The sequence below is a fragment of the Macrotis lagotis genome, chromosome 3 (genome assembly GCF_037893015.1).
Source record: "Macrotis lagotis isolate mMagLag1 chromosome 3, bilby.v1.9.chrom.fasta, whole genome shotgun sequence".
Lineage (NCBI taxonomy): Eukaryota > Metazoa > Chordata > Mammalia > Peramelemorphia > Peramelidae > Macrotis > Macrotis lagotis.
Genome location: NC_133660.1, coordinates 234,339,064 through 234,354,878, shown reverse-complemented (window position 1 = coordinate 234,354,878; position 15,815 = coordinate 234,339,064). Strand labels below are relative to the sequence as shown.

The 15,815-nt window shown below is 41.5% G+C and overlaps 1 protein-coding gene across 10 annotated transcripts in view; it reads right to left on the bottom strand.

The window, feature by feature from the left end:
* The window catches only part of PLEKHA7 (pleckstrin homology domain containing A7), a 240,477-nt gene that overhangs the window by 93,345 nt on the left and 131,317 nt on the right, over positions 1 to 15,815 (bottom strand). For all 10 annotated transcript variants that reach the window (XM_074230191.1, XM_074230193.1, XM_074230195.1 and 7 more), the window contains one exon: positions 3,143 to 3,226. In XM_074230191.1, coding sequence (XP_074086292.1) covers positions 3,143 to 3,226 — 84 coding nt within the window. The remainder of the gene's footprint in view (positions 1 to 3,142; positions 3,227 to 15,815) is intronic.

The window sequence follows — 15,815 nt, the reverse complement described above, 5'->3', positions numbered from 1 at the left end:
TGTGGGCTAGGGGACAGCTGAGTTCAATGGATTCAGAAATAGCTGAACAATCAGATTGAATGACCAGTGATCACTGTCAACCAGAAGCAAAGTAGCTAAGGAGAACGTTACAGGGATCTATCCTCGGCTCTGATTCAGAGAAGGAAGAAATGAGAGGATGACAGATTTAGAACTGAAATGAATTGCAGAGAAATGCAACCCCTTCCATTTACAGACAAAGAAATAGAGATTCGGAAAGTTAGTGAGACTTGTTCAAAATCACTGGGGTAGAATTTAGACCTGGGTCCTCATACTACAAATCCAGAAGTCTTCCATCATTTCTGCTGAATCTTTTTATCAAGGACTTAGATGAAAGAATATCACACAGGCATATTAAATTTGGAGAGGATTGGGGCGGCTAGGTGGTGCAGTGGATAAAGTACCGGCCTTGGAGTCAGGAGTACCTGGGTTCAAATCCGGTCTCAGACACTTACTAATTACCTAGCCGTGTGGCCTTGGGCAAGCCATTTAACCCCATTGCCTTGCCAAAAAAAAAAAAATCTAAAAAAAAAATTTGGAGAGGATATAAAATTGGAGGGATTAGCTAACATGCTGTATGATGGATTTGGGAGCCATAAAGATCCCAGCAGGCGAGAATGGTAGATAGAATCTAACAAAAAGGTAAATGTTAGTAATAAATCCCAAGCACAAGACTTGAGTTCAAAACAACCACTGTAGAAATAGAGTATAGAAATTATGGCAAGATGTGGTTGAATAACAATTAATATGGAAAGAGCCTGAGTATTAAATTGGGCTGCAAGTTCTATGAGCTAGCAGTATGCTAAGTACTCTATTAGCTAATAAAATAATGTACTAATAATGGAAATATCCATAGGATTACAAACTCTCTGAGGACAGGGATGCCTTTTGTCACTTTTTTATCCCCAGAACTTAGCACAACACCTAATACAAGGAAGAAACCTAATAAATGTTTAGTGATTGATAGATTGAAGGTAAAATTCTTTTGTACTTTATCTCAAAATCTCTGTTTGACCTCCAGTGACAGGGAACCACTTTGAGGCTATTCAGCTCTAGATGCTTCAAGGTTGCTTGCCAAGACAATGGGGAAAAGGAGCTAGAGGAGAATGGGGGAGATGTTTGGAATCTGACAGCAGCTTCTGCCTGCCTTTAGCAACTCTTCTAAACTTGGTTATGTGGCATTTTGTTTATATATGGGATTTCTGGTTATGAGCAACTTTAAAATTTGAAATAGGTTCCTTGGTTTAAGGAATGGGAATTAGACTAAATGACCTACGGAAGATCCTTCCCAGGAGGAGGAAATAATGAACAAACTGACATTCCAAAACAGAATCTGGGAATCTGCCTTTCATCCCTTACACTTTAAATAATGTATTTTTTCTACTTGGAAACACAAACAACCTTAGTGTTCACTTCTCCTAGTTCTAAGATAGTCTTTTTTGGGGGGTGGGGGAGTGCTAGGCAATTAGGTTTAAGTGACTTGTCCAGGGTCATACAGTTAATAAGTATATCAAATATCTGAGACCACATTTGAACTCAAGTCCTCCTGATTTAATAGCTGATACTCTATCCACTGTACCACCTAGTTGTCCCTCCTCTCTTTTTAAGAAAACAAAAAAAAAAGTCACTTGATAACGTTTAGAGACTGAGCCCAAAGACTGAGGGGCCTCTGGTCTTATCCTCCCCTCTTCCACAAGGGGCTACCTGAATGGGCTACTGTATTAGAACTGATGCAAAGCCAGTGAAAAAAAGCATTTTCCATCACACAAGGGCTCTTGATAATTTTTTTTTTTGATCCCCTCTGGTAGTCTGGTGAAGACTATAGACCCCTTCTTGAAATCATATTTTTAAATGCATGAAATAAAACACATAAGATTGCAAAGAAAACCAAAGCACAGTGAAAATAAAGAGAGCATTTTTTTTTGAATCAACCAAGTTCACAGAATTTCAAGTTGCTATTGATGGGCTCTTGCCAGTTTTATGATGCTAGACATGTTCCTTAATCTCTGTCTGCCTTTGTTTCCTCCACTGTAAAAATAGCACCATGCTTCTTTGGGTTGTTGTGAAGATCACATAAAAAAATTTATAAAACTCATAGAACAATATCAGGCATAAAGTAGGCACTTAATGCTTGTTTCCTTTCTCTTGCCCTCCTGCCCTTCCTCTTTCTCTCCTTCCTTTAATTCCTCCCTCCCTCCTTTCTTCTTTCCTTCCTTCTCTCTTTTCTTCCTTCCTTTTTCTCCTTTCTTTTCTTCTTTTCTTCCTTCCTTCATCCCTTCTTTCCTTCCTTGCTTCCAGTTAAAACTCTTGCACTAGTAGAAATGACTAAAAACTTATCCTGTGTTCATAGGCTAAAAGATTTAAAGTTGACCTCAGAGGTCACAAAGTCCCATGTCTTCATTTTACAAATGAGTTAACAGGTCCACAGGGGTTAGATGCCTGCCTTGGGTCAAAATCAATGAGCATCTGAGGCAAAAATCAAACCCAGGACTTCCAACTTCAAGTTCAGTGCTGTAGGCATTAAATCTACTGTCTCCTATTCTCTTAAATAGCTAAGAACAAGGACTTCTAAGTATGATCAGCAGGCTTGACAGGCATTTAAAAAACTTATGAAAAAATTAAACTATTTAAAATAACACTTTTCTAGCAAATATTCTCAGTTGTGTATTGGTGGGTCATTGAAAAGTAGGTTAAGATTTTTAAAAGTTATGAGATCAGTAATATTAACACTACCTCACCTCACCCCCCCATACACACACGCGTGCACACACACACACACACACACGCACACATGTATCCCTGGCATCACCCCCCAACTCCCTTCTGAATTTATTAAGATTTCTACTTTCGCTCTTTATTAATTGATTCTATCCCATTTTTCCCAGAGAGAGAGATAGAGAGAGAGAGAGAGAAGCAAACAGATTTTGTTTTGAGCTATTATCAGCAACTCCAAGTTGTAATCAGCACCTCCAAGTTGTTGTGGGGATCAGGGGATCAGGTTAGAAAGTATTTGTAAAGTTCTGTTTTATGGACTATATGTGCCTGTCTCTTAATTCTTGTTTTTTTCTTTCCTACAAACTGATGGACCATCCTGAGATAAAGGGAAGAGAAAAATGGTACTTACCCCTCCTGAAGAATGAATTCAATATTTTCTGGAGAAAACTGTCCAGTCACAGGATGCCTAAAGGCAGTGGTCTGCTGGTTGTGGCTAGGGAGAGAGAGAGAGAGAGAGAGAGAGAGAGAGAGAGAGAGAGAGAGAGAGAGAATGAGAACGAATATGAGCAGGACTCTGGACTGTGAAAAATATGTCTTGAGACGAGTCAACATTTCCAAAACACCTCCATATTTACTGAAGTGCTCCCCCTTACCACCGCTTCTTCCACCACAGTTGAGGATTGAGCCCAGTTCCGGGGGGAGCATGGGGTTTATTGCCCCCTCTATCGTTCTCTCATTGCTGTGTTGAATGTGGCAAGGCCATGCAGGATTCATGAAGCAGACCACCACCCAGGCTGACTCAAGCATCAGGCTCCCAAAGTAAGGAAGACAGCAGAAATCAAATGTGTTCTCGTCATCATGAGAATTCACAAAGCATTCTTTAGAAGGAGAATATGAAGATCATATTCAACTCTCAATTCTTAAAATTGAGAATCCTCATAAAGTCATTTTCAAACAACATGAACTAAAAAAAGCAAGGACCAATAGGATGAAGCACATTTTTTTCCTTTTGGTAGACTGGGGGGGAGGGCAGGTATATAGAATACTTGCATATTTGCCCTCTCTCCTTTTTTAAGCACAAGATTTTTTTGGTGGGTGGGGGTTCATTAAGAAACAATGTTGGGGGGGGGGCGGCTAGGTGGCGTAGTGGATAAAGCACCGGCCCTGGAGTCAGGAGGACCTGGGTTCAAATCCAGTCTCAGACATTTAATAATTACCTAGCTGTGTGGCCTTGGCCAAGCCACTTGGGTTCCCTTTACCTTACCAAAAAAAAAAAAAAGAAAGAAACAATGTTAGGGCAGTTAGGTGGTGGAGTGGATAGAACTCAGGAGGACACGAGCTCAAATGTGACTTCCAACACTTACTAGGTATGTGATGTTAGCAAGCCATTTAAACCCCAAGGAAGAAGAAGAAAGAAGAAGAAGAGGAGGAGGAGGAGGAGGAGAAGAAGAAGAAGAAGAAGAAGAAGAAGAAGAAGAAGAAGAAGAAGAAGAAGAAGAATGATGTTATGGAAGAAATGATTTCAATAATTTGCTTGCTGTTCGGTTGTTTCAGTCATGTCTGACTCTTTGTGACCCTCTTTGGGGCTTTCTTGGCAAAGATACTGGAGTGATTTGCCATTTTCTTGTCCAGCTCATTTAACAAATGAGGAAATTAAGGCAAATAAGGTTGCCCAGTGTCACAGAGTTATTAAGCACCAGAGGCTAGATTTGAACTCAGGTCTTCCAGACTCCAGGCCTTGAACTGAACTATCTACTATGCCACCAGACTTCTCAGTATCAATAATACTTAAAACTTAAACAGATGGGAAAAGGACTAGACTTTATTTCATTGATATAGAGAACTTCTAGTGGACAAAACTCTTTCCACATTCAAAGCTTTCTGCATCATAAAAGTCTTAGGTAATAATACTAATACTACTACTACTAATAATAATAATATGATTATGAAATTATATGAAATAAATTTGAAGAATTCAATAAAGTCTAAGAATCTGTCATTCTGCAAATTTTGTCTACTTCAAATTCTTCTGTTTTTCCAGTGTTCTAACAGAATGCCCCTTTTTCTTAAGTCTAAATGTGGGGAGCCTCTACCATCAAGATAATTTCAACCCATAGCATTGTCATCCCCTGCAGAAAAGTGAGCGTACAGATATTCCAGGGTGCAGTAGCCCACGGCAGGTGCTGTTTTGCCTTATTTGGTCAGCTTCAATACAACCATTGGTCTCTTTTTTCTCATACAAATAGCCACTTTGTTACTGGTTGGAATGCAGTTAGACATAGGGAGTAGGGATCGGGGGGAGCAGGCCCAAGGGAGAACAGGAGTCTCAGAGCAGGAACAGAATGTGGGAGGCCCCAAGCTTGGGAAATACTCTCTCATGAGCTATGTTTAACTCCAAAGGGTTCTTGTTTTCCCCACCAATAACAGTCACAGAGATAATAGAGATAACAGCTCCTTAGTGGAAAGGAGGTCTTCTAATATAACCTGTCCATTATAGAGATGACAGAACTGAAGCCTAGAATGGTGACCTGGGTAACAGGCACCATTAAAAGATAGAGTTGGGATCTGAATCCTGTTTCTGGGCTTCAAATAAATGAATGAATGAATGAATGAATAAATAATTAAATAGACAGACAGACAGATAGATAGACAGACAGACAGATAGATAGATAGAGAGACAGACAGATAAATAAATAAATAAGTACAAATTCAGTTCATTTTCAAGACCCAGCGTGCCATATAAAGACCAGTAGGTTAAAATCCATGGAGCTGGGAATTAATCATTTTTGCTGACTCAAAACGTGGGAAAGTGAACAAGTCACTTAACCTCTATCTTAGGACTCAGGGCCCCTCATCTGTAAAATGGGATAATAATCTTTACATTCCCTACCTCGAGGGGTAGTGATGAAGTACTATGTAGACTGTAAAACTCTAAAGAGATGTGAGCTGCTTCATTAACACTGTTATTACTGTTCTGCCATAACCTGAGGGTGGTACCTTCCCAGGGAAGACATTCTCACGGGATTTTACTTATAATAACAATTGCAGTTGATATTTCCGTAATACTATGAGGATTGCAAGGCACTAAAATCTCATGATATAAATAGTAGAGGTGTTCTTATTCCCATATTTTCCAGATGAGGCAATTGAGTCAAAATTCAAAAACAGATCTTCAGACAATACTAGTAAACCAATTTGACTAGTATGGAAATATGTTTAATAAAATTGTACATGTATAATCTATTTCAGATTATTTGCTATCTTGGGAAGGAAAAGGAGGGAGAGAGAAAAATATGGATTTCAAAATCTAACAAAAAATGAAAGTTGAAAACCATCTTTACACGCAATTGGAAAAAAAATAAAATACAAAAACAAACAAACCCACAAAGAAGGATCTCAAACTCAAATAGAAATGAATGTCTATTGACTTAGAAAACCACAAATTAACATTATCTGTGTTTTACTGGGGTTTTTTGGTTAAACATTTTCCAAATACATCTTAATGAGTTTCAGGCCACATTGTGGTTGTAGTTTTGTGTGTGGTCTGTGTTGAATACCTCAGGACTACATCATACTGCATTTCATTAATTTAGCTTTGCAGATTTACAAGGATAAGCCCAGGACTTCAGAGCATTACTAGGCTCCAAATCTGCCTGAATCCTTCTTATATTGGCTGTCCATCATCCTGGAACCCTCTGTAGTTCTGTGGATTGGGGAGGGAACTAGTTCATGTGGAGGAGTTCAGGTCCTAACAAGTCAGGTGTGAAACATGTAAAGCCACTACCAGTTTCATTTCTCAGCTTTTGGGGCTGGACAAAAAGTAAGAAACAAATCATAGGTTTCAAGTAGGCAAGAAGAAGCCCTGTGATAATGACATCTCCACTGGGCATCCTCAAAGGAAGTGTTGGAGGACCCACAGATATTGCAACTGTGGTTCTCATTTAAGGTGACAAGCATTGACAGTCACGCCAAGTAGAAATAAATGTCTGGAAGATGCATGAAAAATACTATTTGAGATGTCTATGCCCACCATATCCATGGCTCCCCATTCATGCCTAGGATCCCAGGATTCAGAGCCAGGTTGGGACCACTGGGGTCCTCTTCAATTCCTTCCATTCAGATGAAGCCTGGAGATATTTCTCATCAAAGGTAACAGAGTTATTAAGGAATGAGGTTGAGATTTGAATTCAGGATTTCCAACTCCAAGACCATTGCACATTCCTCTCTAGGTTCAACCCTTGAGATATTGGTACCTTAGACTAAGCATACATTTATTGGTGCCCTTGGTCTTTCAGGTATATCAATTTGGACAGCCCCTAATACAGTCCAGGATACCACCCAGTTTAATAAGGCCAGCCCTGGACTGCTGGAAGGAGTCAACTCTTTTTATTTAATATTTTCCTGGAGAACATAAATACAAGAGGCTCTAAGTCTTCCAGCCCCAGTTAAGGGAATGCATTGCCCCGGTGGACCCAGGAGAGACTTCCCTTCCATAGACATTAGTGATAATGACATCTTCAATCGGGCATCCTCAAAGGAAGAATTTTGGAGGACCCACAGATTTTGCAACTGTGACTCTTCTTTAAGGTGACAGGCATTGGCAAATAGGTCTCTCTTTCAATGTTCAATTTCTTTTTTGGACAAAATGTGCAGTTCCCAGTAGAAACTTAATAAATACTATATTATCATAAGCAGCAACTACTGGCATCCAGTAGCTCAAACTGGCTTAGGCTCCAGTATCAATGATGGCTTCAAAGTAGGTCTTGCTCTCCAACATAGTTAAATGTAACACTGGAAGAAACGAGTTAAGAGAAGGTCATTTGCTCATTTGGCAAAAGATTGGTGGCAAGTACCTGGCCTCACCTCTGTAAAAAGGCCAGTTTTACTGCTACTCAATACTAAGTTACCAGCAGACACACTCTCAGCCAAAAGCAATACTAAGCCATAACAAGGGCAAGACAACTGGGGCTTTGACCCAGTTTGCCAAATTATTTAAAGGGTGTTGATAGCAATCCAACTCCTTCAATAGGTAGGAACAACTAAGATGAGCACTGTGTCAGCAAGAATACTTAGCTAAAATAAGAAGCCACTAGATATCACAGGTTTTTAATTCCATAGATTCTTAGGTCTTAAAGTTCTGGGTTTCACTCTTATCCTCCCCTCCCAACTGAATTTTTCTTGCCCTGGGCACCAGAATTGCTAGTTATAGCTCTGCTGAAAGCACAAACACCCATTGATTCTTAGAAACATAGAAATAGAATAGGTTCAGAAAACATCTAGTCACTTTAATGTGAAGAAAATTGAGGTCTACAGAAAATAACTTATCCAAGGTCACAAAACAGGACTCAAACCCATGTCTCCTGACTTTCTGGTTTGGTGTTCTTTCCATTGCATTGTGTTTTCAAAAATCAATTTTGGACTGCATAGTTCTAATCTTGTCTGCATATAAGTATGCCCCTAACAATCCAGGGCCCCCCACAGATGCTTCAGCCTTTTCTGTTTCCTGATACTTAAGTTGAACATACTCAACAAGCCTGTCTTGGGACATGAAGAACAAGCACAGACACATCTGCTGAAATACCTGTTTCTGAACCTGTGCTGCCACCCTCTTCCTTGGCCAAGAGGGTCAGGCTTTGAGCCAGGTGAGTGTTTCAGAAGGAGAATAAGAGTTCTCCCTCCTTAGGAAAAAAAAAAAGACACGAAGTCCCTCCTTTGTCATCCTGGAAATAAAATTCCTAGGAGAAAGCAAAACTCAACCCGTCAATTCCCACATGTCACTACTTCCATTCCCCTGAACACTGCACACTGGGTGCTGTGGGAGATGCAAAGTTGAGTAAGACCAAGTCCTTTCTTTCAAGAGCTTAGTCTAGCAAGGAATATAATATGGTATAAACAACCATGGAGCCAGTACAGGATCTAAGTGCATGGGAATGGTTGGAGGGGGCATGAGAATGCAGGAGGGGGAAGCATTTTCACATGTCTGTTCTATTTCAGGACCTGTACTACAGTGAGTGAAGGAAGAAAGCCCTTGGGGGAGTGGGAGGTGAGGAGGGACTCATAGAAGACTTCATGGAAGAGGTGGCATTGGAACTGAACCTTGAACATGGGTAGCTCTTTAACAGAAACAGGCCTGAAGGAAGAGGGTAAATGCAGGTCCATTCTAAACACAAAGATGGGAGGGGGAAATGAGCCAGGTTGAAGAAATAATATCTATTCCAGTTCACAATGGGGGGAAGTGAGGAGCAAGGGATGCCAGGCTTACTGTAAGAGAAAACATAAAGAGAGGTGGAGATTACTTTATAGGATAGCTTTGAATGTTAAGCCAAGAAGCCTGGCCTGTGTTCAACAGACAATTGGGAATTATTCAAGATTTATGTAGACAAAGCAGTGACCTGGACGGATCTACACATGAGGATTCATTTGGCAGCTACAAAAGATGGCTTGAAGGGAGGGTGGGGGGAAGGTAGGGTTGAGGTGAGGAGAGCAGCTAGGAGCCTGCTGTGATGAGGCAGAGGTGATGGGGGGGGCTAGACTAGGCTGGTAGCCCTGGGACTGGAAGAGATGCTCTGAATACCTCTGTTAAAAGTCATAACCTTCAAGCTATCACCCAATCCCTGTCACATTAAAGGACAGTGCCAGACAGATACATCAACTGAATAAGTGAATATGTGAAAAAGAACCTTCCTGGGAGAAGATTCTGAATAGTGGACAGCAGGAGAGAGAGAGAGAGAGAGAGAGAGAGAGAGAGAGAGAGAGAGAGAGAGAGAGAGAATAGAGAAAGAGGAGAGCTATTGTGGTCAGTTCCCCTAAATGAAATCAAAAAGATTTTATTTCATTTTATAGTAATTTTTACAAAAATATAAGCAATCTAGAAATAACTTGGATCCAGCCAAACAAAGCTTTCTTCCTGGAAGGCAGAAAACAGTGATAACAAAGAAACTATAGCAATACTCCTCGGAGATCTGGGGGAAAATGTGTCCCATCAACACTTTGTTCTCATTCAGCCTCAGGCTACTTTAAAATAAAGAAGAAAAGACTCAACTTAAAAGGAAAAAAAGACAAGTATCTGCTCTAGTGGGCTGCCTAAGAATACCCTTCACTATCCTTAATTGCCCTGCTTCAGGATCAGTCACCTCTGAATGTTACTGAAATCCAAACTCCAGCTTGCTGCAAACTGCAAATTCCTGTCCTGTTTGTGGATGAGCTGAATGTAAAATATCAAAACCTCAATCAGAACAGACATCAAGGAGGTTGCTTTTCTGTCCCCTTAGACCATAAACCTCCCAAGAAAATCAGTTAGAGAATGGTTTTCTCAGGAAGATTTAGGCTTGCTATTGGGAGAAGTTACTTAAGAGTCAGAATTCTCCCAAAGGACCAAGGGCTACCTTTGGAAACACAGTACATAGACTGGATGGATTCTCAGGAGGTGAAATCTAGAAGGGATGCAAGCTTCAGATCAGAATAGGACCAAATGGTTTCTGGGGTCCCTTTCAAATCAGTGTCACAAAAATATTCCAGGAGATAAATGCTAGACATGTAAAAATTCAAAGAACACAGTATAGGAACATAATGAGACTATCATCACTTAGGAAGAAGGCACTGCTCCAATGGGCAAGTGGATTCTCTGGGGGACATGGAGACCCTTCTGTGTCCTCCTAATCTTAATAATGAAAGAATTCAGTCTCAAGGATCAGAAGGAGTCTTGAATTAGGAATCAGGAAAATGAGCTCTAGATATAGCTTGGCCACTGATTTGTAAATCAAGTCCTTTCCTTGTCTATATCAGTTTTTCTGACTAATAAAATTGGAGGAAAGGAAGACCAGAGACTGGGTAGTCTTAAATCCCTGGCTCTGGGGCTAGAGCAGCTTGGTTCTACTTGTGTGACTTTGGACAAATCACTGAACCTCTCTCAGTTTCCTCAACAGTATTTTGAGGGGATTGGACTACATGACCTCTAAGGTTCCTTTCATCACCTCTCACCTTTTAGCTGGTCCCTTTACCTCTGCTCTGTCTGCTTCCTCCTCTTCTTTTGCTTTTGTTTTCTTTGCCAAGGAGAATATTCATTAGGTTGAAGATGACAGAACAAAAATGCCTAATTAGGAGTTGATGTCCAAGGTAACTAAAGAGATAGCAAAAATTCTAAAATGGGTCATTAAAGAGATGGTTGATAAAGATTAAGAAAAGGAAGCAGAGAAGCCAAAAAGTTATCATGGCTTCATCAAAAACAGATCAATGACAGACTATCCTCTTTTCCTTTTCTCCCAGGATTACTAAATCAACAAAGAAGAGAAAGTTTTTGGCCAAGCTTTTGATAAAGAATCCCATAATATTCTTGTGGAGAGGATGAAAAGATATTAGATGATAATATAGCCAGGTAGATTCGATCTGGTGAGACAGACAACAGGTACAGCTATCAATGGTTCAGGGTCAATGAGGCAGGAGGTCTCCAGGGATTTTGTGCTAGAAGCAGTGGTCCTTTTCAAGAACAAAAGACAACAACCAGCTTCACCTTGTGCTGTTAAACATTCTAACTGATGACTTGGATAAAAGTACAGATGGTATGTTCACCAAATTTGCATTTAATACAAAAGCAGGACAGAAAATTAACATATAAAACAACAATATCAAAATCCAAGACTCTTGACAGGCAAGAGAACCAAGGACTGAATCTAATAAAATAAAACTTAACAGAGGATCAATGTCAAACTTCACACTTGAATACCAGAATTCAACATCTAGGGCACAAGATGAGGGAGAAATGCTCAGACAGGAGAGGCTTTCAAAACAATCTGGGGCTTTTAGCAGACTTCAAGTCAGTGAGTCTCAGCAGGATGATGTGGAAGTCAAAAACACTAATGCAAACTTGAGAAGCACTGAGAGGAATGGCTTTTAGGTACAGAGAGATGACAGAATCACTGGGCTCTGCCCTTGTCTGATCCCATCTGTGGTACTAGATTCAGATCTGGACCCCACAGCTAACAATGTCCATAGGAAAGTAACCAGCACAATGAAGGTTCACATCATATGAGAAACAGGTGAAGGCCATATTTAGCCTGAAGAAGACTCAGGAGTGGGGAGAGAATGGAGCATAATATCTGCCTGAGTATTCCAAGGCTTGTCATGTGGAGAAGGGATTAGTCTTAGCCCCAAAAGACAAACCAGAAGCAATGGGTGAAAGTCTCAAAAAGCCCAACCAAGGCTGAATTTCAGTAAAAAACTTCTCATCAATTAGGGCTGTCCAAACATGAATGAATGAGACAATGATGCAGACCCTCTCCAGCTTAATAAGGTTGAGAGTCAATGTCATTCTATGATGCTCTACCAACTCCTTTCTACATTCACACAAAGCAATGGCACAAGACCCCCATTAACTAAAAATTTGGAGATTCACTACACATAGTAGGTGTTTAATAAATGTTTGTTCAATTGGATTGGCATCCAAATGCCACTCTGCCAATTTGTAGACAGATAGTCTTTCAGATGATAAACAAAGTTAAAGAACTGAAACCTCTCAAACCCCAGGGTGAGGGGAATCTGCCAAACCCCAGAATGAATTCTTCCATCCTCATTAGTATAATTAAAGACCAAAGAAAACAATACACAACCTGTCTTTAACAATCCATTAATATCTCAGCACACTGAAAACATTCAGATCTCACACCTCCCTCTATAGAGAGGTCCTCATTTTTTTTCAAATCCTGATTTCTATTACTATAACCTTCCTTCAAATTGTCCTGTTCATCTCAGTTCCATTCACTAAGCTCTGGTCCTTCCATTGATTTTCAGTCAAACCGGAGTTTTCAATGGGATGCTGGAGGAAATAATTTTAAGCCAAATGCATGTTCTGATAACAATAACACTGCCAGCTTAGATTGCAATGACACTTTAAGGCTGGCTAAAAGTTTTTGTCCCAATCACCTTTGCAGAATATGTTTGTGTGACTATTTAATATCTCCATTTTACAGAGAGGGAAATCGAGACTCAGAGACATAAAGTGATATGCTCAAGGTCAGTGCCAGCATATGAACTCTGTACCTCAGACTCTAAGACCAATGCTCATAAAGGATATAAAATAAAAAAAGACTTCATTTCATAGTATTGATTCTTTTTAGAAGTTTATGAGATTGAGATTCTAGCTATAAAGCTTTCTCCAGATATAGAGTTCTACATAACCAGTCCCGGAATCCTAAGAAACATTTTCTTCTGGGCAAGTTAAGGTACCATAAAATTAAGTTCTTATTTTAACATCTAAGAACTCATCTATGGGGTTAAGTAAGACAAAAATCAACGTGAAACCAACATCACCAGGTATAACATTTGCAAAGCACCATTACTGAGGAAGTAGGGCTACCAAATATTAATTCCTTGATGATGGTAACCACCGCCTTAAGAAACAACATTTTAAAGCTGAAAGAGATTTCAAGAAGTCAGCTAATCCAGGGTTTAGTTTTTTGGGTTCCCTCCCCCATCATGAACTCGGGCAATTTGAGTTACTCTGTGGAATGCCTCTCAGAATAATATTTTAAATGCAGAAAATAAAATACACAGGATTACAAATGAAACCAATTATATTGAAATATGTATGCCTTTTTTCCTAACCAAGTTTGAATACCTCCTAAAATTCACAAGTTAATAGCTCCTGATATAATTTAATCATCTCATATTATGAGGAAATTGAGACCCTGAAAGAGTTAAGGGACTTCCCCAAGGTCACAAAAAGTCCTAAGTAGCAGAGCTGGAATTTGAACTCAGAGCCTTTGTCTCCACATCCAGGGCTCTTTCCACTATAACACATTTATAGGAAGCAATGCGATGAAGAGTCAGGGTTAATTTTCTCCAGAACCTTAAAAAGTATCAGGGGAAACTTCCCAATCTCAGAAAGCACCAAGTGTCCTCCACCCGTTTAAGACTCTAAAACAGGGGCGGCTAGGTGGCGCAGTGGATAAAGCACCAGCCCTGGAGTCAGGAGTACCTGGGTTCAAATCTGACCTCAGACACTTAATAATTCTCTAGCTGTGTAGCCTAGGGCATGCCACTTAATCCCATTGCCTTACAAAATGAAAACAAAAATAAAAAGACTCTAAAACAGAGGGGTCCAACATGTCACAGGTAGGCAACATTTCTAAGTGCCACACTCAGATCAGACTAAAGTGTAATTGAGAAATATTTGGCAAAATAAAAACCCAGATACTATTATATTTTAAAATTAAGTCAAAATGCACTTCACTGGACTCCTCGTGTATGGATAAGTGGCCCCTGTTTCTATCTGACTTTCCACACTATTAATCTAAGGCGGCTGGTAGTCTCCATAGTTTGGGCACCAGTCCAGGAATCAGGAAGATCTAAGTTCAAATAAGTCCACAGACACCAGCTGTGTGACCCTGGGCAAGTCACTTAATCCCTGTTTCCCTCAGTTCCTCACTCGTAAAATGATCAAGAGAAGGAAATGCCAACCTACTCTACTATCTCTGTCAAAAAAAAACAAACAAAAAAAAATCAAGTGAGGCCAACATGACTGAAACAACTCAGCAACAACCGATCTAAAACAAACCAGATGCCTTTTCCGTAGAAAGGAAGGAATTGGACTACCGGAGGGACCATTGCTTCCAGCTCTGACATAGATTTGAACCTTGAAAGGCCCTTGGGAGTCATTGAGGCCAAGCCCCTCATTTCATTGAGGAGAAAACTAAAGCCACATATGTGAGATGGTCAGCCAGATATGAAATCACAGAACTAAGAATTGCAGCCAGGCCCTAGGATCCTGGAGTCAGGGCTCTTTTCACTCATCTTCTCCGCCTCCAGCCTAAGAACCAGTCAGCTCTGATGCTCTCAGTTCTCAGGTCCCTCCCAGACCCGACATTTCGATAGTCTATTAACTAGGAGTTTCTCAGTTCCAAGGTGTCTCCCCCTCCCCAATACCCCAGTCTAATTCAGCTGATGGCAGTCCCAAAAGGACTATTTCCCCGGAATCCGGACCCCCGCCACAGAGGCTTCTGCTTTGATTTCACCTGCCTCCAGGTGAGTGGGTCCGGGCTTGGGAAGCTGCCCTTTTCCCCGCTAAGCTGCGGTTCCTTCGTTACCCAGGAGCTGCTAGCCCACGAATCACCCCCAAGCAGTCTTCCCTTGCAGGAGATGTTTCTGTACCCCGTTTCCCAGGTCTGTTTTCTCCCTGAGCCTCAGGGGTGGCCCAAGGGGAGAAGAGGGAGAGGAGGGACGGACGCTTAGGACTCACTGCCTGCTCGGGCTCCATTGCCCGGGTCCGGGTCTCTCCGGCGGCGGAGCTTCGGGCGGAGAGGAACCGGGCCAGGCTCCTGGGCTCCCGGGGCTGGCACCCTGTGGGGCCGGCCGTCCCTCCGCGGGCTACCTGGGCTGCTTCTCCCTCTCCCCGTCTCCCTCCCTCCAGCCTGCTCTCTGTTTCAGTTGCTGAGCTCCCGCCTCCTGCAGTGTTCCAAGCCCTCCTTCCAGCTCATTCATTCCTCCTCCTCCTCCTCCTCCTCCTCCTCCTCCTCCCTCTCCGAGCTGAGCTTGGCAGAGTTCCTGCCCTGAGTCACCGAGCCAGGAGAGCTCCGGCGGCCGGGACTGCCAGGTCCGACTGACGCGCACAGTCGGGAGCGCTGGTCTACCAAGCAGGCGCCCTGGCTTTGCCTCAGTTCTGCTAATTGCCACTGGCCACTGCCCTGGCTCTTCTGGGCCTCAGTTTCCTCGTTTGCAAAAGTGAGCGAATAAACTGGATGATCTGTCAAGTGCTCCTCTGCTTCTGTTTCTACTATCTCTATTGTAGACCCTTCCCAGGAATAAACCAGCCCTAGTCTAAGGTCACATACAGACTCCTCTGCCATCATTCAAAGCCCTCCACAACCTGGCACTATCCTCCCTTTCCAGCAGTATTATGTATAAATTACCCTTATGGTCCAACCAGACTAGTCACCTAATTACTATTCTTCACACTTGATCTCCTGCCTAGTTCTTCACCTTGGCCTGAGCAGTTCCTTATCTTACCTCTGAGCTCATTTAATGTCAGCTTCTCCATGATCTCCACCAAATGATGGCATCTTTCCTCTCCTACCCTGCAGATACTGTAT